This window comes from Eretmochelys imbricata, chromosome 1 (genome assembly GCF_965152235.1).
Source record: "Eretmochelys imbricata isolate rEreImb1 chromosome 1, rEreImb1.hap1, whole genome shotgun sequence".
Classification (NCBI taxonomy): Eukaryota; Metazoa; Chordata; order Testudines; family Cheloniidae; genus Eretmochelys; species Eretmochelys imbricata.
Genome location: NC_135572.1, coordinates 120,113,785 through 120,137,316, shown reverse-complemented (window position 1 = coordinate 120,137,316; position 23,532 = coordinate 120,113,785). Strand labels below are relative to the sequence as shown.

At 41.3% G+C, this 23,532-nt stretch overlaps 1 protein-coding gene across 1 annotated transcript in view; it reads right to left on the bottom strand.

The window, feature by feature from the left end:
- Window positions 1-2,074: 2,074 nt before the first annotated feature.
- The window catches only part of AFF3 (ALF transcription elongation factor 3), a 465,059-nt gene continuing 443,601 nt past the window's right edge, over window positions 2,075-23,532 (bottom strand). The window contains exons 16-22 of the mRNA XM_077810373.1: window positions 16,338-16,401; window positions 11,394-11,530; window positions 9,435-9,506; window positions 6,871-6,964; window positions 4,175-4,224; window positions 3,820-4,034; window positions 2,075-2,214 (exon numbers count right to left, since the gene is read on the bottom strand). Coding sequence (XP_077666499.1) covers window positions 2,075-2,214; window positions 3,820-4,034; window positions 4,175-4,224; window positions 6,871-6,964; window positions 9,435-9,506; window positions 11,394-11,530; window positions 16,338-16,401 — 772 coding nt within the window. The remainder of the gene's footprint in view (window positions 2,215-3,819; window positions 4,035-4,174; window positions 4,225-6,870; window positions 6,965-9,434; window positions 9,507-11,393; window positions 11,531-16,337; window positions 16,402-23,532) is intronic.

Here is a 23,532-nt window from a genome sequence, read left to right as displayed (position 1 = left end):
AGCAGCGCCAGGCGGACAGGGCAGGGGCGAGGGAAGCATCCCCATTCCCCAGCAGCTGCGCTGGGCGCGGCAGCAGAGGAAACCCCCTGCGACCCCAGACCCCACTCCCTAGTGGCAGTGCCGGGCAGGTGCTCTGGCGAAGGAAGCCCGCAGTGCCCCTCAATCTTGGCAGAAGCCGGCTGGCCACAGGGAAGCCCCCAGCGCCCCCTGATCCCATTCCCGGAAGAAGCCGGGGGGTGGCAGGGGAAGTCCTGCTGCGGTCCCAGGACTGGAGGAGCTCTCACTACCTGCTCTGGCCTCAGGGCTGGGGAAGCTCTCACTCCCTGCTGCGGCCAGAGTGTCTCAAGTCTTGGGGCCACAGTGTGGGGGAGTGCAATGGGGAGACCCTGAGTGGACTGGCAGGGGAGGGAGGGAAGGGTCATAAAGGGGTGGGGCGGTGGGTGGGGTCACATATGGAGGGGGCAGAATGGAGGTGGGACCACAGGTGGAAGGGGTGAGATGTGGCCCCCCACTTGCTCTGGCCCAGGGCCCCAGGAAACTTTAATCTGCCTCTGGCTAAATTATTTGATGTGTGGTTTCTAATGCAACTCATCAGACATGTTGATATGTAACTTTTACTGGCAGATATTTTTGCACCAGCATCACACTAATATTGAGATAAAGCTGACTAGAAGGTAGCAATGAAGATGGCCATTCATTGACTCTTACTTGAGCAATGCAACTGAAGTTAATGTAGCTACTTGCATGAGTAAAGGCTAGAGGGTTGGGTGCAAAATAACCAATAAAATTACATTTCAGATGAAAACAATCAAATGTTTCCAGAGAAGTGAAAATGAAATTAACCAAGAACAAAAATCCACTAAATGCACACAACACATTAGTTATGAACTGGCCATGGCCTCAGCTGATCCAAATTAATTGCAATTACTTTGGGATAAATTCCCTTGGCACAAAAAACACAGCCTGTCAACAAGAGCTGAAAACACCCCATAAATCAAGAAACATTAAAGCCTAGTGGAGGATTATGCATGACGAGTGAGAGGATTATGATAGGAAACAGTGCTTAGTCTGGTGAGCAGCAAACCCAGCTTTCCAAGATAAAGAGAATTTCATGTAATGGCATGATATAGACTAGAAGAAACTGCAAGTAAGCTACTTTAAGATGGAAAAGACATCAAAACCAGAGCCAGCAAGGTGAAGCCTCACTGCACACAGCAAACAAATGTCATCGATGTGTGTGTATGTGTTTGCACGTATATGCACATGCAATAAATGGACTTTCTTTGCTAGCTGGGTTGCAGTTTGCAGTATTTTTGTGTTATCTTCTTGCCTGTAATGACAGTACACAATTTTCCAGAATCTCTTCTAGTTTCTTGTTATCAATACACCCATTTTTCAGGCTTTTTCCTCGATAATGTTCATTATAGTGCATAAGGAGGCTGAACAAGAGGTCAGGTAATTTCAAAAGCCGAGAAATAAAGAAACGAATGCAAGCTGTTGAAACTTATTGCACAAAAGTTAATGCTTTCTTGCTCCATATTTTTTCAGTCTACACAATTCAGCCATACATCCCAATCAGGAAATAAGAACACTGAAAGTTCTATGGAGCATCCAAACGGCCAGTCAGACTCTCATTGTCCCTAATTCAGGAAAGCACTTAAGTGCATGTTTAAGTTCTACTGAAGTCAATTGCATTTAAGCACATGCTTAAAGTTAAGCACACACTTAAGTGCATTCCTGACTGGGAGCCATTGTGTTTATTGCACTTGGTTCAATTAACTCATGAGATTTTGGTTTCTGAGTTTTTCTAAGCACAGGTATAAGAAATGTGTGTGTGTATTAAGACATCTGTGGTCAGTTCTGTCTAGAGTATGACAATGTTTGGAGATTGCTATGGAACAATGCATTCTGGAGAGACATAGCTGCATATTATACAGACACAGATATATGTCTACACTCTGAAAAATGTTGTTCAATGTTGAAGAAATATTCACCTTTGTTTGGATGCTATGGTTGATTATTTCTGTAGCACAGTGTCCAGAATAACTGAATCGTCCATGGGAGATTATGCAGTTCATTTGAATGGCACACAGTCTTTTGCGTGAGCACTATTCCGTACCCAGTGAAGTCCTTGTTGAGTGTACTGAACTAAATGCTCCATACTGCTGTGTAGGGTGACAGGTCCCATCAATGCATCCAACTCATTAAAAAACTCTGTGGAAAAAATATTAAGCGTTAGAATAACGAAAGTGACATTTGCTATTTATCACAATGTAGTAGCTAGTTTCTTTTACTAACTAAATCACACTGAACATTTTACTAAAATGGAAGTTTGGGGTGAATGAGTGTCCTTAAGGCCCCGATGGTCCATGATCTGAGTGTTGCAACAATTTCATTTTAAAAATTAAACAGCTAATTCCTTGGTTCTTTCTTTCATTGACTCCCATTGATCTCGTGTGTAAAAGGATTTTTTGCCAATGGTGTCCTTATAAAGATAAAGAGACATCATTTGTAGTTCAAATGCACAAATTATCCTGACTGAAACACTTTTCAAAATGACTGAGGCCAGGCCAAATCTTGAGGTTTTTACCCAGGCAACTCCTACTTAAACCATGAGGGAACTTTGCCTGAAGGGGGACTAAGTAAAAACTGAGGACCCCTAGGTCCTCTCTAAGTCTATATGTGGAGGAAAGTCTGCACTTGCAGGTGAAGGGAGGGGTTCCTTTCCTCTGGCCTGGTCCAACCGTCATGTCACACAGCCCCTTTGAACCTCCATCCCATGCAGCTCCATGAAGTTGGAGGGAGTGAGCAACAGAAGCTGCTTTGTCTCCTCCAGATTCTCTCCCTAAAACTCATGGGGGACATAAGTGGAAATGAATTCAGCCTGCAGCCATATTATTATCTTCTGCTATTGCCCCTGCTCCACTGAGGGTGGAGTCTGGAGGAATTGATAGTTGGGGAGGTCCCTGGAAGCACTGCTCCTGCAAGAGCCAGGCTGAGCAGGGGCCAACTGGAGTTGGTAGGGCCAGATGGCATAGCATAGGCAAGGAGCATCCATGCTGCTTACCTAAGTCAGAGAGAGGAGGTGAAGCTGTGTTTCTCCCCCACCAACTTTAAACCCTGATTATACCAGTGTAAAGCTGACGTACTCAGACTAGAACTTGGCCTTGTATGTTTATCCTGGTGCCATGTAAATACACCAATGATCTAACTGTCCGTGCCAGAGCTAAAGCGGAGTAGTGGGACTTAAACCACAGATATTTACGCCGGGTCTGGATACTCAGAGGGGGGGTGTTCTATGTGTCCACAGACACGTAAGTCCTACAATGAGTCCTATACGTTAATGCCTCAGTCAATACATGCAAAAAGATGAGGTCATGTAGGAGTCATCACCACAAGGGAATGTCATCAGTGCACTTGATTAGTTTTCTCTTGTAAAACAAGAACAAAAGACCAAAGAGATCCATTTCTGTAGCTCTGCCACAAAGTAGTGCAATACTGCCCAGGAGAAGGAAAATTAAATGAACTCAGAAGATCAATTTAATTCCTGTTTGACTACCAGATGTCTGTGAGTCTGTTCCTGGAAAAGGGTGAGAGTTGGACAGTCAAATAAAGGAGAAATTAGCGATATTTGACCTCTTCTGAGTGGGAATGCTGACAAAACTGTTTTTGTTACCTTTTGGGACAGACCATGAATAGGCTAAAAGAATACACCTCTGTAATCCAGAAGGTAAGATCTTCCAGTAGGACCACTGTCATAGTAGGTCAATATATTGTCTTATTGGCATGTTTTTAAAGGACATGTGTTAGGTTATGCACCTCTATTTTCCTTGGCTAGATTGTCAGCCATCTCCCAGTAGTCATAGCTGTGCAGGATGCTGTTGGTGACACTGACGTGATTGGCTGCCATCTGATGAATACGCTGTGGAATGCTGATAGTGGAAGAGGGGGAAGGGGCACCGGTGCTCCCCTGGGATCCTACAGAGCTGACGGGAGAAGGGCTAGGAGACATGGGGGATGGAGTTCCTGTGCTCCTGTAACAGAAAATTGATATATATAACTGTACATATATATATGTAAAGGTGACATGAACAAACATGAAAATAACAGAACATAGCAAACGCCATTTCTCACTGCTATTCAGACATAGTTTCTGTGCGATGAGTGAACTTACTTTCCACTGGCACCCCATGGAGATGGAGCCTGGGCAGCTTTTGATGAATTCTGTAGAATGAAGAAAAAACCCCATTTACAAACCTGTAATTTAAACAGGACTGTGAAATGAACGTCGACAAAGAGAATGTAAAGATGGGGTGCAAAAAGTAGCAGTGATAAATATGAAAAGTGTATGCAGGTCTTATGATGCCATAAATCAATTAGGCCAAATTCAGAGATGGTACAGACGGTGATGTCAGGGAGACTCCCTTACATTCAGTGTGAGGTGATAAGTCTTCCCTGAACTAGAGCCTGATTAAGCCATATGCGGGGATGAGTCATTCCTGTGTTAGGCTCCAGTCAATCCACAAACCAGGAGCTGGTCTTGTGACTCTCAGAGTGGGTATATAAGCCTCACAGGAGAAACAATAGCTTCATAGCTTGGAACTCTTCTTTGCCTGACAGTGGTGACAGACTCCACAGGCCTCAGCCTGCTCCAGTCCTAGCCTTACCCCAGTCTTGTCCCCAGTCCTGCTCCCACCCTGCTCTTACCTTGTTACAACACTGCTCTTGACTCCTGATTCTGGTTCTGACTCTTGGCTCCAACCCCCAGACCTGACTGTCCTTGTCTTGGTTTCAGACATTCATTTAGACGCAGCAAGATCTCTCAAAGCTACTTATGTCCATCCTGCTGATGTGTAAGGGAGTCTAAGAGCAGGAAGAAGGTGGGAGACACTTACAACTTAAATTAAAATAGTCTCTGCCCTACTTAGTTTAGACTCTGTTAGACACCAGTATGATGAGGGAAGTTGCTCTCAGAAAGTGTAATTGAGTCTAACTTACGGCATCTTCTCCATCGCCACTGATTCGCCTGTGGGCTTTGTTCTGCTTTCATGACCCGAACTGAATCTCTTATTTTCTCAAAAATTTTTAACTCCCAAATGTCTGTGGCTTCTTAAAATTCTCTGCTTTATTCATTTTTTGAAAATGGAAATAAAAAGTTTAAAAGAAGATTTAAATAATTTTTCTTTTCTAAAAGAAAAAGATACCAAATTTACACCAAAAATGTGTGTGACAAATTCTGATCTATTTTCTTATTTGACAATACATCTGAGAGTTTTTTAATGCAGTCAGCATGTCATGTTAGATGATTTTGAAAGGTTTTAGGTACAAATATATGAAAGAAGTCTAGAATTGGCTTGTTTTCCACTGAAAAGATGACAAATGAGCAATTTTTCATTTTTTACTTTGCTTTCTAATGAGAATCTGCAGAATTATTATACCAGCAGAAGCCCTGCAAAAAACCCCAAGCTTTTCTTGTAGGATGCTTATGTTACTATAATAAAAAATAAATATCACCTTTGTTTTCTGTAGAAAGGTTTCTTTCTTCTGTTAAGAGACATTTCACATGGTTGTGAGACTGAATTTCCAATTTTTACTATGTGTTATTTGAATTGGTAGGAGAAGTACAGTGTTACAATATTTATAGATTTCTTACCAATAGACTAAAGATGATTATTAGAGAAACACAAGTTTAATTAAATATTCCTCAGAGTTTAGATCCAATTTTGAGGACATCTATTTCAATTTCATAGTAAAAGATTTGTCACCTTTCCTGCCTATTTTCATGGGTTTATAATTTGGTCATGAAAATTTGTGCCTCTACTTAAAGTTCATCATTAACAAAATATTTGTGCTGGGGAGTTTTTTCCATTTTATGTACAGGACGGGACAACCCCTGCCCTCTCCTCCTCAAAATAAAAAACATACTAAAATACCCCAAACCAAATGACTACCTAGGGTACCCAAAGAGAATCAGGACTGCAGAGCATTTGTACCCTCACTGCTCTCTGATTTTATATCTCAGGATATAAAAACAAATTGAAGGGTAGAAGCAGCCACCAATTTTTTTTTTTCAGAGAAATACAAAGATTATGTTTGTAGGCCAAATATTTGACCTACTCTGTTATAGATCCATCTGGAATGTTTTGATTTCCAGATGTTTTCCAATCAAATATTGTCACTTTAGGGAACATTTTAAAAATCTAATGACTTCCTGTCATACTAAAAATAAAATAGTGCACTGCATTATGAGAGAGTGGCGAATTGAAGGGAATATCTGGGGAAAACAAGATAGGAAGTGGAGGCAAGCACAGGTGTGCCAAGTTGGTGGCAGGTATATATTCTGACCACAGATATACTTGCATGCACCTCCCACTGAAGCCAATGTGGACTCCAGCCCAATACCTTAGGGAAGAATTTATCCCTTTGCCTTTTCTTATACGCTGATGTCCATAAATAGGAATCCTACAAGTTATTCCAAATATGGAGCGAGCTCAAAGTCCCGAACCCATACGAAATCTACCTTGTGGTGCATCCTGAAGTGGATTCTGATTGTGAATACTGTGAAACTTATTTGTTGCAGAGCACCATGAATCACACTGGACAATCAAGAAAAAAGAGAATGGGCTGCATGTGTCAGTTTCATGGCAGGGTGAGTTGCTCTTCCTTCAGTAAGTTGTAAGTTGTGTATGCTGAATACATGTGCTTTTGTGAATATAGAATAACAACCTGGAAATTAACGGCTTCCACTGGGGCCTGTGACAAAACTCCAGTGGGAGTAGGATTGGGTCCAACAGGGCTACTCTTTTGGAAAAGATGCAGTATCTCATATCATTATTAGCAATTTGAAAATGTAATATAGTATGAAAGTACCTTGAAATAATCAATAAGTGCTTTCGAATACTTTACAGCGTGGTCTCTTTTGAGTCGGAACATTCTCCAGTACAGAAGTGCCAAACAGCGATAACTAGAAGAAACAGAAAGAAGACAACATGTAAAATGTGTTACAGCACCTTTAAAGCACAAAGGTGGCACCTAATCTTGGGGACATATGACCCAGGAATAGACTAGTCAATGGAGAAGATAAGAGCTGTCTCAGGCTTATTCATGTTAGATGACTATGACCCCAAAGGACGGACTCTTCAAATAGCTGGAAACTGCCAGGGAACAAGGATGCCCCTAACATGTCTACATTTCCCTAGTCACACGCCTTTCCTGAGGTAATATAAAAGCTGCTAAGAATACTCTATTCTGCCTGAGGATTCCTGTACAAAGCACATGCTAAGCAGCGATAACCAGAACAAACGGGAAGCACAGGGGAGGATCTGGCCCATTGTCTCTACGGTTTCTGTAGAGCACCGTGCACCTTTATAATACCATATAAATAAATAAGCAATAATAGTAATTAACAATAATTATACAGTCATAGAAATGTAGAGCTGGAAGACACCTTAAGAGGTCATCTAGTCCAGCCCCTTGCACTGAAGCAGGACTGAGTGCACCTAGACCATCCCTGTCAAATGTTTGTCTAACCCGGTCTTAAAAACCTCCAATAACGGGGATTCCACAATCCTCCATTTTGCAGGGATTCCACGTAACACACATAACGACAATAACTGATAAATAAATAATACATACAAAATGCTTGATCTTCTCCATCAGGTTTTTGTGTATTCACAAGATGGGGGATTGCTCAACAGTATGTAACACAACAAAAATCAGTAACACTTGTTTTCATTTGGTCACAGAGGCCAAGATTTTCAAAGGTTATTGGTGTTTTGGATGCCCACTTTGAGATACCTTAGAGCATCCTGAATTTCGAAAGTGCTGTCTTCTCACCCTCTGATAATCTCACCTAATTAAGCTTCATTGTGCAGCCAAAAATCAAATCAAAGCACTCAAAATCACTAGCCACTGTTGCAAATCTCAGCCAGGGTTGTTGTAATTCACTTTCATAGTGTTTTCTTTTTTTAGATCTGCAACCTTGAAAGTTTGAAATTTCCTCTTTTACCACTAGAGGACAGTCTTTTCTTAGGAGATCAGAATCAGATAAACTAGTTGTGTGGCAGTATGCCCAGTTTGCATTGTACAGAGCCAGAGGATACAATGGACTTACAGTCCTCATAATTCTCACTCTGCCACCTTCATAGGTTACAGTACATATGCAAATGATGTCAACTCATCTGCTACGTGGCGGACAATGAGTTAGGGTTGCTATGCAGTGCTGAAGGAGTGCTCTGCCTACTTTCCCTTGCTGTGACCTTTCTGCTTAAACAGATGCAGTGGCTTTATGAATTTGAATTAAATTCCACAGACTAAAATGCTAGGTCCGTTCTGGAAAACACTTTACAAGCCCCAGAAATAGACATGGTCAGCTATTTTTAAAAGCAATTTTTAGTCGTTTTCCCATTTAAGCATTTTTAAAACAATTATTGTTAATCTTACTTGTGCACCCAATTGTGCATTAAAGCAGTGATAAAGGACATATAGTTAATTAAAATAGGTCACTAAATAGTCTTTCTTTTTTATATAAAATGATAAATTAAGATTGCTTAATTTATAGATTCTAAATACACATTTAATTTGGATTTTTATAGATGTTAAGAATAGATAAACTGTTGTAAAACCCATTTACTAAGAATCCATAACCATGTAATAGATAGGTTTCAGAGTAACAGCCGTGTTAGTCTGTATTCGCAAAAAGAAAAGGAGTACTTGTGGCACCTTAGAGACTAACCAATTTATTTGAGCATGAGCTTTCGTGAGCTACATCTGATGAATGCATCTGATGAAGTGAGCTGTAGCTCACGAAAGCTCATGCTCAAATAAATTGGTTAGTCTCTAAGGTGCCACAAGTACTCCTTTTCTTTTTATGTAATAGATATTGTACATGTTAACTATATAGTTGTTAAAATTTAAATTTAATTTAAATAACATTATTATTACTGTTCAGCAACTTTTTACAGAATCTAAGTTAAATGCATATATCTGGGAATAGTCTTTCAAAGAGTTAATCCAAATTGTTTAATTATCAACATACTAACCCTTCAGACAATATGAGTATAATTTATGATGATTGAACCTAAAATGTTATACACAGAAGAAATTACTGAGACGCTGTTACAAGGAAAGTACATCAGTCATAAAAATACAGACCATCAGGCACTTAAAAATTAATTACGCTGACGTGCCATAGCTGACCTGTCACAGCCAATAAATCTGAATTGCTTATTTACAGAAACAGAACGCAGACCAGGCAGTAATACAAGGAAAAACATGTGACACTGGTCTAGATCTTCTTGGATCAGGAAGTATTCTCTCTCTGTCAACAGACAACACAAAACCAAAGTCCTCTATCTGACTGCACTAAGCATTTGATTTTCAAGGACTGACTCACTGCATCAAAGAAGTCTTTGAGTAAATATTGATGTACTAACCATAATGCTGCTAGCTGTTTGTCCTCTGGAGTGGCATTAGGGCCTGCGTGGGTTTTTAGTCTCACAGCATACCTTAAAAAAAAAAGGGGAAAAGCCGGCATTAAGGCCAGTGTGTGTTAACAGGAGACCACCTTACTGTTGGGTCACATCCTCATGGAGCTGTCCCGATTTACACCCGTTGAGGACCTGCCCCATTACGTTTTTTCTTTCAGTTATCACAGATACATTTTGTGCTCTTCAGTTCATGCTTTCGAGCCATTCTGCCATTAGCTCTCTCTCCCTCCCAGCCTAATTAATTCTCTTCAGCCAGCAGTAACTCCCTTGGAAATCCATACAATATTAAGGGGATCCGGCTTTGGAGAGTTATTGCTCCTTGGTTTGCCTTGTGTAGTCCTCCCAAAATATTCTCCAGCCCTGTGGAACCCCAATTTTGCAGAGTTCATGCAAAAAGGCTTCCACAGAATTTGAGGGCAGAAGAGAACGTATCATGGAGCCAGTGCTCTCCTCACACTGCAAATTTTGGGCTTGTCTCTCCAGTTTTGCTCCTCCAAGCACTGAGTAGCAGAGGGCAGCATGTGGCTCACAGCTATTTTGGTCCTATGACATTCAGTTCAAATTCTTCAAAGATCTACAGTAGTAGCATTGCTATTTCAAGAATGTGTGTGCTAACCAGCCAAATCAATTCCTGGAAATCTCAACTTCTGGTTTAGCACCTGAGCAATGGACAAGAATAGTGCAACATACAATACCTCTGGGCTTGCTTCCAGAAGAATACATGTTCCCTGTAATTAGCTGATTGTATTTCATCTTTGTAATCAAACTCTAATTCTGACATCAGTGCAAATGCATTGTGTGCATGATAATCCACACCTTATTTCAATAAACACTTGTCCTGATAAACCAGTTACTTTTTTGGACTATACCTAGCAGGCAGCTCATAAACAATTTACTTTATAACGATGAAATCCTAGCTACATGCATAGATGGAGCTCTAAGCAAAATTCAGGGCCAGAGTCAGGACCGTAAATATACTGTAATTAGAGAAGACAAAGCAGACAAAGAAGGGCAACTATGCTGCTTGTGATGGTGCAGGTCAGAGGGGGTGGGAATAAGTATAGAGAGCTTTATAGTGGTGAGCAAAAGGTATTTTATCTTATGTCATTCCTTCGTGTCAGAGTCAGCTGGCTGAGCTGGCTTTACTGTGACTAAAAAGCATAAGAAGTGAGCCCAAACTGGGACCACAATACAGTAGAATTGTTTACACAAATGAGAATATGGTCAGATCAGCAGAGAAATCTGGAAGAAAACACTTGTTTTAAAAGTTTTGCAGAACTATGATTTTTAAAAATATTAAACTTTGAAAGTGAATTTAGTGCTGGTGAAAGCTGCTTGGCTGACTGCCCTGGGGAATTAAATTCTCTATCTACAGAACAGGTATAATGTGGTCACTGGCAGTGCAAATTTTCTTTGCCAACGTGCCTTAATTCTGTTCTGGACGGACCACTCTTTGGATGAGAGAATAGTTCAAGACTCCGTGATGATTCAATCTTTGCCTTTTTTAGCTGAGACTGTTGATAAGGATGCCTGTTGATGTCAGCTTTAATAGGGGAAGAGGGTTGTGGTGTGCATGCTTGTCCAGCAGGAACTGGATTGCGATTACCAACATATTTCACATAGACCAAACAATAGCAATGGGATTGTATTGATCTTCAGCCACTACCAATCTGGGTTGGATTAGAACTGATGGCCAAATGGTGGAAATTCCATAATCACATTATCAACCTCCTTAGGCACTGAGTTCCCCAAATGATGAATACCGACTGTTGTAGTTTGTTTGTTTTTGTTTTTTTTTTAAATATTTCCATCTGTAATTTCTACCCATGTTTAAAGGCATTCAGGTATGTTCTCCTCCTGATGGAAAATATATCCAAACAGTGCTGTTGTTCCATACAAGCTTACCTGATAAGTTCAACTGTTTCTGAATACATTGTATAAGGGGATTTAGATTCCATGGGGCCTTGTTCCATAGCATTTCCACATTCAATAAACGATAATGCTGCTTCAGCGTAATTCAGTGCCTTTCCAAATTTCTCCACCTGGCAGATAAAATAAGGTCACAGAGAAATATTGGAGTCACCAAACTATGGTTACAAATTGTAGCAAAACAAGTTACACATAGGTAAGGTTGATGCAGGCTGACACAAAACATCCCTTCAAATTCTAAAAGACTTACAAATATGGCTGTGAGGAAGCAAACACTACAACAACGAAGAAAGCTAATGCCAAGGGAATTTATGACTGAGGTTGAGCAAACTGGTTTGGATAAAATAACAAAAGAAGCAGCAAAAGGAGAAAAAAGAAACAAAGAAAAATATAACAACCCAATAGGCATATCACTTATCATGCTTGGATGTAAATACAATCTTTCAATGCTAAACAAAGAAAGGTAATGACTAGCCTGTAACTAAGAGAAATAAGGAGCAAATGGTTGGAAATCTTTTTGAGTTCTTGGCAGAGAGCTAGAGGAAAATAATTAAGGAGGGTAAGATTTAAAAAATCATTATGAGGATGAACTTTTGCCCAAAATACAAACTAGACCTGGATCAAAGCTCTGAGGTTTTAACGTATGAAGTTATTCTTAGCTCCTTTTCTTGTCCAGATTTTGCATACATTTGCACTAGCTGGTTTCTGTCAAGATTCAAAAGGAGATCTATCAAAAGATTGCAAGAAAAGCTGTCCTTCAGGTCCTTCCAACCCATTCAGCACTAGGAAACACCAGAGAGTTTACGAGATAGCCTGTTCTTGTAAGAATTCCTACCTAATTTCTAGACTAAAGGGTTTTAGATATGTTTGCACAAGCTTTAGATGTGCAGACTTTGGATTCAGGCTTATTCCAACTGCCTAACACGATGGCTTCGCCTACACTATGGCTACATCTACACTATAAGCGAGGGATGTGATTCTCAGCTCGCATAGACTTACCTGTGCTAGCTCTCATCTGAGCTAGCATGCTAAAAATAGTAGTGTAGCTGTGGTAGTATGGGCAGCAGCCATGACGGCACCATGCTAACTGCCCTGAATACAAACCTGCCTGAACCTTGTGGGTATGTACTCAGGGCCGCTAGTGTAGTGCTGACAGACCCCAGTCGGCACGATCAAACTGGGGACCTCTGGCGCTTAGTGCATGAGCCTCTACCGCACGAGCTAAAAGCCAACTGGCTGTCAGCCAAGGCTGTAGAGCAGACTCATTAATCTCTCTCTCTCTCTAAGTGGTCTCCGTGCCACTAGATGGGACAGAACACCATGCCCAGGAGGTGTGTGTGTTACATACTTCCCCTAGCTGAGGAAGTGCATCCTGAGCTTCAGAGACTTCCCAGTTGAAATCCCAGATGAGCCCCCACCTATAATGCCGACAGACCCTGGTAGTCGGTGAGCGGGGTCGAACCTGGGGCCTTTGGAGCTTAGTGCATGAGTCTCTACTGCAGGGGTCCTCAGACTTTTGTACTGGTGACCCTTTCACACAGGAAGCCTCTGAGTGCGACCCCCCTTATACATTAAAAACACTTTTTTTATATATTTAACACCATTATAAATGCTGGAGGCAAAGCGGGGTTTGGGGTGGAGGCTGACAGATCGAGATTGCCCATGTAATAACCTCGCGACACCATGAGGGGTCCCGACCCCCAGTCTGAGAACCCCTGCTCTACTGCATGAGCTAAAAGCCACCTGGCTTAGCTAAGGCTGTAGAGCAGACTAATTTTATATCTCTCTCTAAGTGGTCTCGGTGCCACTAGATGGGACACAACACCACACCCAGGAGGTGTGTGAGTTACACTAGCACATGCCACTGCTACCACTCTCCATGACACCGCCAAGCATACTACCCTACTGTTTTTAGTGTGCTAGCTAAGATGAGAGCTAGGACAAGTATATCTTCATGAGCTGAGAATCGCCCCCCAGGGCACAATGTAGATGTAGCCTATGAGGTATTCTGGGGCCTTCACTATAGCTATTGTTTTTCTGTGGAAGGCTCTCAGAAGCCACAGTGATGGGTAGCAGTATAAAACCCTAAAAGAGAGAGACGGACATTGCCACAATGATATTTTTATTCATTTTAAAGACATTTTAAAGATAACAAATATGGGAGGAGAATACAAACAAGGTTCCTGGTGAAACACTATCAAATAATAATCATTGAGGGATTGCTCCATTACAGGAGAAAGATGGACAGAATCAGAAAGGTCCAAAATAGAAGAAAGGAAAGGCATCCTCTACAGAGAATTCAGCGTAGAAGCAGGAGGATTAGTGACAAAGAGAAAAAAACCCAAGATATAAATATTAGAAAAGTATAATGACCCAGTCAGTAGGTCGTTTATCAGCCACATTGGCATTAAGTCAAGAAAGGTAATGATTACTCTGTAACTTGGAAAAATAAAGGCCATGACCAAGAACCTAAATAAGGATGGTACCTCCTGTAGGCACCCAGTTCTGAAAATCGTGGCCTGTGCATCCTGAAACTTTCCGAGTTCTTGTCAGAAGAAAATAATCAAGGAGTCTATAGGGAATATAATAGTCTAGGGTTCTAGAAAACAACTGTCAGCCAGATTCTGGTCTCATACTAGTGTGAAATCAGAACCAGGTTCAGTACCTTTAAAAGTTCTGCGGGGTTATTCAACAGCAATGATCTCATCTGAAATCCTTCTTTAGCTTCCTCCTCACTGACTTTTTCCTACATATACTCTGGTCTGGCTTCTGCCCTCTCTGTTGCCCGATCCAGGTCACTATTGACTTTCTCCCACTAAAGGGTTCATCTGTATTCTCATTACTCTTTATCTACTGCCACCTTCAGCACAGTCAATCACTCTCTCCTCCTGACTTTCTGCCCTCTTTCGGCTTGCGTGATTGTGCTTTCCACGTTTTCCTCCTCTTTATATGACTGCTCCTGCAGACTCTCCTTCAGTGGCTCCTCAGATGCCCAATTCCTCTTCTCTGTTGTTATTCTTTGGAGTTTGTGTCTTCAGTCCCCCCCTTTCTTTCTCTCTAGACACCCTCTGCTGGCTCCCATGATTTCAACTACCACCTCGACATGGGCGAATCCTAAATCTACCTCTCTGCCCTGACCCCTCTTCTCTTCCATCAGAATCCAGGTGGAAAAAAGGTTGTAGAGAGCCATTAGTATATTCAACTCATCTAGTTGAAATCTATTGCACAAAGTGAAAGACTAATTGATCTTATTCCTTTCTAAGGTATTAGGCTTTGGAATGGTACATTGGCTCCAATCTCTCTTAGGTACTTATATGGCCCCACTGCTGTAGTATCTGAGCACTTCACAATCTTTTTAATATTCTGACCTTCATGACACCTCTGTGAGGTAGGGAAATGCTATTATCCCCATTGCACAGCTGAACGGAACAGAGCCGGGGAACCGAAGCACAGAGAAACAAAGTGACTTTCCCAAGGTCGTTCAAGAAACTTGTGATGGAGCCAGGAGTTGAACCTGCAGCTCCAAAGTCCCAGGTTAGTCAAAGGTTAGTGTCTTAACCACTGGAACACCCTTTTTCTCGAGCTAAAAAGCTCCTTAGTATAATCAATAATTTCTCCATTTTTTCTCAAAGAAATGCACCATTTACAGTTCTCTACAAGATTTTCTGACTTGAGTCACTTTAAAACAATATAAACCTGAATAAACCATGGAAAAGCGCACTAATAAACTCTGGTCCAGAGCACAACTTTGCCTGACATACTATTTTCTTGGGATCCTACATTAGAGGCCTGCTCCTACTTCTTTGGGCATTTTAGGCTCAGCACAGCTGAGGCAGGTGGACTCCCAGTCACATTTCTGTTCCCCTGAACACGGGCAGCAGAGGCAACATGCCCCCCTCAGAGCAGCCGAAGGGACTGCGGTGCTGGCTGAAGATCTGTCAGAGCGCTGCGTGCTCTGTCCCATCCCCAGCATGTCCCTTCCCCTGTTCTCTGTGGCACACCTCGGGAAGGGGAGGAGTGCCTCAGTTCTACATATAGCCTCAGTCACCACTTTGTTACAGGGAAACCTTGGCTGCCCCATTAGAGCAACCAAAGCCTGGGTCAGGAATTTGTTATTGCCATGGTCAGTTGTGTCAGGAGTTACCTAGAGGCCCGACAGAGAAATGATTATCTGTGTGTTGATATTATTTTGGCAGGAAGTATCTGTAATGAAAACAGGAGTCTTTTCGCCTTGGAGCAGTGAGGCTTTGTCCCGAGTCCTTTGAGATCAGTGGGAGTCTTTCCTTTGGCTTCTATGGGCTTTGGACTGATCCACTGAGCACAGTTACGGTATATCAAGCCAGTGGCTAGCCAGCTAGCTCTCCAGAAAAAAAAAGACATTTTGGAAATCTCATAGAGTCACTGCCACCCAGATTTTAAAAGGTATTTATGTGCTGTGGAGCTCAGCGTTGCAATGCCCAACTGATTTAGGAGCCTAAATCTCATTTTCAAAAGGTATTTAGGTGCATTTTCAAAAGGTATTTAGGTACTATTGACAGTCAGTGGGTTTTAGGCTCCTAAGTGCCTAAATCCCTTTGACAATGAGATTTAGGTTCCTAAACCAGCTAGATGATGCAACACTGAGAGTCACAACTCCGAAATACCTTTCAAAATCTGGGTCTATTACTATAGCTACTCATTAAAGCAAAGGAATAAATGGAATTTTTCATTTATCCAAGAGTTGATCCCTGTAAGTTGTTATTTGTTTAAGTCATAGTTTATTGGGCTATGAATACTTGATTGTATAACCACTTCTTAATTTAACAAGCCCAGCCATCCTGATAATAGATTTTATAATTACCCTAGCTGTGTTACACTGATGAAGAAGTTCCATTACACAAATAATACAGAACAACATAACTGGAAAGAAAATGTTCTCACCATTGCATCTGCTTTATGCTTCTTCCGTTTAGCTTCTTGCATAAAGTGATCTGCATTGCGTGGTCTACAAATAAGAATAAGAATATATTTTACTATTTTTGAAGTGCAAAACATTTTCAAGTTATTTTATCCCTTATTTCAAACCTGATTTGCAAACATTTTTGCAAAGAAAATATACTTAAAATGGAAACATGCATTTTGTATTTCCAGATTGCTCCCTGTGAAAACAATAGCATTTATGGCTGTTCTCGTTCTTCAGAAGTTAATAATTCAAAGAAAAAAATTAATAAAATTTGTTTTTATGGCTTATATAAACTGCTTCCCAAATTAATGCAGTTTTGATCTTCAAAACAGACACAGGTACTAAACAGAGAAAGCAAACAGAGAAATGAAAATAAATAAATAAGGAAGAAAGTAAAGAGGTAAGATGAAACTTTCAGATCATATTTGGACACAAGCAAATTCTTTCTCAGGTTAGAATGAAAGATGTTTTATGAAATATCCATGCAGCAGTGCTGAAAATGTGATACATTTCCTTAATTTCTGCAACCATGCGTTATAGAATATTCATTTTTAATATCTGACTGTCTCATCTGCCCACTAATCCATACTTGCCAGGACTACTTCTAATGTTCCAAATTTCTAAGCAGCTGCAGACAGGTATCATTATTTTTATATATATATATATATAATAGTAATACATATATGCAAGCATTCAAAAGTTAAGAAATGCCAGAATTAAGGTTGCCTGGGCAACCTTAATTTGGCCCCCTTGGGTTTATGCATTAAGATACAGTTTTTTCATAATCACATACTATTTTTTCCACAGAATCCCAGCCTCATTTAGTGCATAGGTTGGACATGCTCTGGGTATGAATCAGGATTGTGTAGTAAAGGAGACTATTTGTATATGGACCCCTGCTTCATTATGTTGCAGAATCTGGAAGGTTGTCATGAATGGGGCAGGGGCTTGCAGGAAGAGAAAGGATGGTTTCATGGGTAAGGTGACTGCTGCCTGGAGAACTGGATTCTATCCCTGCCTCTGCTACAGAATCCCTGTATAATGCTGGGCAAGTCACTTAAACCAAATTTTTCACAGATGATCACTAATTGTGTGTTCCTCATTTTCTGGATGCCTTACTTGAGACCCACGGGTCTGATATTCAGAAGTGCTGAGCACTCACAGCTCCTGGTGAACTCAATGAGAGCAGTGCTTTGAACATATAAAGTGCTGCATAAGACTTCATGGTCTGAAAAATCATATCATAGGTATCTCAAATTGGGCATCCTAAATTAGACGATACTTTAGACCTTGATCTCTTTGTGCCTCCGTCTTCTATCTGTATAATGGGGATAATAATATCCGGTCATCTCACAGAGGTGATGTGAAAATAAATTAATGTTTGTGAAAGCCCATGAGAAAATTAATAATTCAGTCTTCAGAACAGGGTTTGAATAATGTGCAGTAAATGGGGCATCAGCCCACACACTGAACAATAAGGATAAAACAAATATCGAACAGCTGCTCATTAAGTGAGTGCTGTCCATCCTGGCTACTGAATGCGGCAGGGGTCATATGGAAAAAATAGTATGTGATCTTGTCACTAAAGATTGCATCATAATGCATAAACACAAGTGGGCTGAATTAGATTACAAAAGCAACCTGAATTCTGGCATTTTCTATCTCTTGAGTGCTGGACTTGGCAACCTTAATAAAGTTCTTTTAACATAGTTGTTGTGTGCTGCTTAGGGCTGTCAAGCAAATGTCACATGGCACAGCAGTGGGTCCAGATGCTATTCCCGTAGAGATCTTCAAGTGTGGGGCCATGAGCTGATCAGGAAGCCCACTGGTCTCTACCTAAAGTTTTGGGAACAGGAGGCTGTGCCACAGGAATTTAAAGATGTATCATTCACCTGTACAAAAGGAAAGGCAATCAGGCCTCTTGCAATAACCATTGTGGCATCTCGCTCCTTGCCACTGCAGGAAAAATACTCACCTAAACCAGCTAATTGATCAATTTGCAGAGAAGATACTGCCTGAAAGCCAAGGTGGCCTCTCCCCTGGGCATGGTACTTCAGACAAGATCTTTGCACTCCGGAAAGTTCAGGAGAAATGTTGGGAGCAGAATCAAGACCCATACGTAATTTTTGTTGATCTTACTACGGCCTTTGACTCTGAATAGAGATGGCCTGTGGACTAGTTTGGTTGCCCTAATAGGTTCATCCACATTATTAAATCTTTTCATGCAGGAATGCAGATTTGTGTCCTTGACCAAGGCTGCCTCTCAGCTCCTTTCATTGTCACAAATGGAGCAAAAGAAGGCTGTGTTCTTGCTCTGACATTATTCAGCATCATGTTTGCAGCTGTTCTAATAGATGCATTCAGACACATTGATTGTGGCATTTGTATGCAGTACCATATGGATGGAGGTGTCTTGAATTTGCATTGCCTGTGTATGAAGACAAAAGTTAGGAAGACAATCATTGTGAATTACTGTTCACTGATGACCATGCTATTGGCTCACAATTTCAGGGATATTCAGTTGCTTGGGGACTGCTTTGTATGTGCAGCAAAAGGTTTTGGCTTAACGATCAGCCTAAACAAAGACAGAGGTCACGGTCCAGCCTCGACTGGAAAGTACTGCCACTACTCCAGTTGGGTCCATTGATGATATACCACTCAAGGTCACTGGCAAATTTTGCTACTCAGGCAGTGTTGTTTCACAAGACACAATAATTGATGATGACATTATGAAACACATTGGTGCAGTCAGCCATGCCTTTGGAAAACTTCAGCATCATCCCTGGAATGAATATGCTGTCCGACTGCAAACAAAAATAGATGTTTATTGCACCATGGTCATCACCACATTTCTTCATGGCTGCGATACATGGACTACTTATCAATGCCATATAAAACACTTGGACCTATTCCACCTACGATGTCTGTGGCAGATAATGGGAGTTGAATGGCAAGATACGGTTCCTAACACAGTGGTCCTTGGGAGCTGCAACATCACAGGCATCGAAGCTTTTATAGGGAAAGCACAGATGAGATGGTGCAGTCATGTGGTCCGTATGTCTGACAGTAGAATATCAAAGGGCATTTTCTACGGAGAACTGCAGACTGGAACTTGTTTGGGGGTCAGATCAAGAAAATGTTACTAAAACACTCTTAAGGCCAACCTCCAATCTTGCGATATTCACCCTAACACCTGGGAGCTCTTAGAGCATGACAAGGTCTGATGGCGGCCGCTCTGCCACATTGGAGAGAAAGACTTTGATAGCTCCCAGACTGCCGCAATCAAGGAGAGACGTGCAAGGCACAAAGCTAAAAGCAGTGCACAATTCGTCTGCAACTGTTTTCACCTGTGGCACCCTGGACAGAGCTGCAGGTCCGGAATTGGTCTTTGGTCTTATCTCAGGACCCACAGTATGTGACCGTAGCTCATCTGTCAAACTGACAACAGAAGATTCCATCATTATCTTCACTATCAAACGTGTACTATACATTCCGACTCCCAAAGCCTTCCTTAAAAATAGTTCAAGATTGCTAACTGATAACAAATATCACACACTTTACATAACCCAAGCACTTCACAGCAAGGAAATGAACAGTTAAGACCATCCTAAACCTTATACTGCCCACACAGACACTGAGCCTACAAGCACTTATACATATGCTTAATTTTACTATCTTGAGTAGTCACGCTGAAATAAATGGGGCTACTCATGATGGTCCATCATGATTGCAAAAGATGGATAGCGGTGGCTGACAATCTCTGGATTGAAGACATCACTGAAGAAGACTCATGATGGTAGTAAAGTAAAACGTGCGTAAGTGTTTTCAGGATCAGGGTCATAATAAGCAAATAATAATGGTAATTTCTTTCAAGTATAAAGAAATGCATATTTCATCACAACACAATACCATTACTCAGATCCATGGATTGCTAGATTGTTGTTTCTCTTCATGTATCGTTTTTATTATCTTGATTTTAGTATCCAAATAGCTTCTTTAAAGTAAATAAAGTCCATTTATCCATGTCTGAATACTGGTGAAATCATAGCAGAATTTTTGGAAACCTTCTTGATCCATTGATCACTTTGCACACTCAGTAGCTGACTTCCCAGTAAACTGCTGCACACCACCTATCAGTTGCTCGCTGGCCATCCCCTACTTTGATGACCCCCCACCATTCTTTCCATGGTAACTTTTGTGAAGTTATTTCCATTTCTATGCCTGATGTGACCAAAGTACATTAGTTTGTGCCCGTGGATTTCTAAGAGCAGAGGTTGCTTCTCTCTAATAATATTTCTAACATAAGCATCCATCTTCTTTTCCGTCCAGGAAAGACGCAAGCACCACATCTCAAAGGCTTCAATTTTCCTTCTTTTCAGCAGCATTAGTTTCAACATATCTGAGGTCAGTTAAGAGGTGTTCAACAACCCCCCCCCCCCCCGCCTCCATTCCTTCCACTTTAACAAAACCCTCCAGGGCTCGTCTCATAATAAATTCTGTCCCCATATTGAAAAGCCATGGGGACAGAGTGCACCCTCGTCTCAGACCCTGCCCAGTGGAAAACTGTTGCCCACTATTGCTTGCACCCTGGTTGACACTAGAGGTTTGCAGTGGGTTCAATGAGATGTTTTGGAATCCACCACGTCTGCTTGTATCCTCCAGAGACAGTCACGTCAGATGGTATCAAATGCTTTGGAGTAGTCAATGAAGCACATGATCAGTGGGTGACTGTATTCCCTGCATTTTTCAATAATATGGCAGACATTCATGATTTGATCATGTCTGTCTCATCAAAACCAGCTTGTTATGGTGGTAGTTATGCTTATGGCTAAGATTATGTCATGGAAGTCACGGATTCTGTGACTTCCAGAGACCTCCGTGACATTTTTCCACTTTAGCCCTGAGGCAGTGGGGCTAGAGCTGTCAGCTGGCAGGGCCCTGCAGCTCCCAGCGGCCATGGACAGGGGAGGGGGAACCTGAGCTCCCAGCCGCTGTGGGTGGCAGGGCGATGCCGGTGTTCCTAGCCACGGTGGATGGTGGGGGGGACCACAGAGTTCCCAACTGCCACAGGTGGTGGGGGGCCCCCACAGTTCCCAGTCCCTGGTCCTGGAGCTCCAAGCCATGGTGGGGACCCCTGCAACTCCCAGCCGCCATGGGTGGTGGGGGGACCCCACAGCTGCAGCAGCAGTGGGTGCAGATCACGGGCTTCCGTGAATTTTTGTTTATTGCCCGTGACCTGTCCATGATGTTTACTAAAAATAAGCATGACAAAATCTTAACCTTAATTATGCTTTTATCATTTGCTTTATGCAATCCTGAATTATGTTGAACAACACTTGACTTGTGTGCAATATCAGAGAAATGGTATGATAGTTACTGTACTCTGTTATATCTCTTATCTTTGGTAAGGGCAGAAAGATTCCCTTTGTCCAGCTGTCTGGCCAATTTCTAATCATCCATACACTTGCAAATTTCCCACATGAGATCCATACCATGGTCACTGATCAATTTTAGCAATTCTGCTGGAGTGTTATCTACCCCTGAGTGCTTTCCCAGGCTTCATTTTTAAAAAGGGAAGAAGGTCCCAGGACCAGGCTCCAACCCAAACACAAACATCTACACTGCAATTTTATACCCACAGAGCCTGAGCCTGAGTCAGCAGACACAGCCCAGCAGCAGGTGTCTTACTGCAGTGTAGACATACCCTACGTGGCTCTGATGAGGCACACAGATTGGCACAAGAATCTCTCCATCCATATTTGATATAATCTTTGGCTGTCAATTAATCACAGTTAACTCATGCAATTAACTAAAAAAATTAATCATGATTTAAAATATTGCAATTAATCGCAATTTTAATTGCATTGTTAAACAATGGAATACCAATTTAAATTTATTAAGCATTTTGGATGGTTTTGCTACATTATCATATATATTGTATTCTGTGTTGTAACTGAAATCAAAGGATATATTTTTGATTAGAAATATTTGGACTGTAAAAATGATAAACAAAAGAAATAGTATTTTTCAGTTCACTTCATGCAAGTACTGTAGTGCAATCTCTTTGTCGTGAAAGTGCAACTTACAAATGCAGATTTTTTTTGTCACGTAACTGCATTGAAAAACAAAACAATGTAAAACTTCAGCGCCTACAAGTCGACTCAGTCCTACTTCTTGTTCAGCCAATCACTAAGACAAACAAGTTTGTTTACATTTACAGGAGCTAATGCTGTCCTCTTCTTATTTACGTCACCAGAAAGTGAGAACAGGCATTTGCATGGCACTTTTGTAGCTGGCATTGCAAGGTATTTAGGTGCCAGATATACTAAACATTCATATGCCTCTTCATGCTTTGGCCACCATTTCAGAGGACATGCTTCCATGTTGATGACGCTCATTAAAAAATAGTGCGTTAATTAAATTTGTGACTGGACTCCTTGGGGGAGAATAGTGTGTCCCCTGCTCTTTTACCTGCATTCTGCATATATTTCATGTTATAGCAGTCTCAGATGATAATCCAGCACATATTGTTTATTTTAAGAACACTTTCACTGTGGATTTGACAAAACGCAAAGAAGGTACCAATGTGAGATTTCTAAAGATAGCTACAGCACTCGACCCAAGGTTTAAGAATCTGAAGTGCCTTCCAAAATCTGAGAGGGACGAGATGTGGAGCATGCTTTCAGAAGTCTTAAAAGAGCAACACTCTGATGCGGAAACTACAGAACCCGAACCACCAAAAAAGAAAATCAACCTTCTCCTGGTGGCATCTGACTCAGATAATGAAAATGAACATGCGTTGGTTCGCACTGCTTTGGATTGTTATCGAGCAGAACCTGTCATCAGCATGGACGCACGTCCCCTGGAATGGTGGTTGAAGCATCAATATATTTGAAAATGTACAAAACATCCAAAAATATTTAAATAAATAGTATTCTATTATTGGATATTCTATTATTGTTAACAGTGCGATTAATAGCAATTAATTTTTTTAATCACTTGACAGCCCTAATATCATCACCTTCAGTAAGAACTCTGCCCTCATGATCTTTTAATATGCTTGTTTGCAGGGAAAACTTCTCAGAAAGAAATCTGACAAATGGGATTTATGATATTCTTAACTACTCATTGCATTTCTTTTTAAGTACTTGGGTATTGTAAATGCCGATAGGT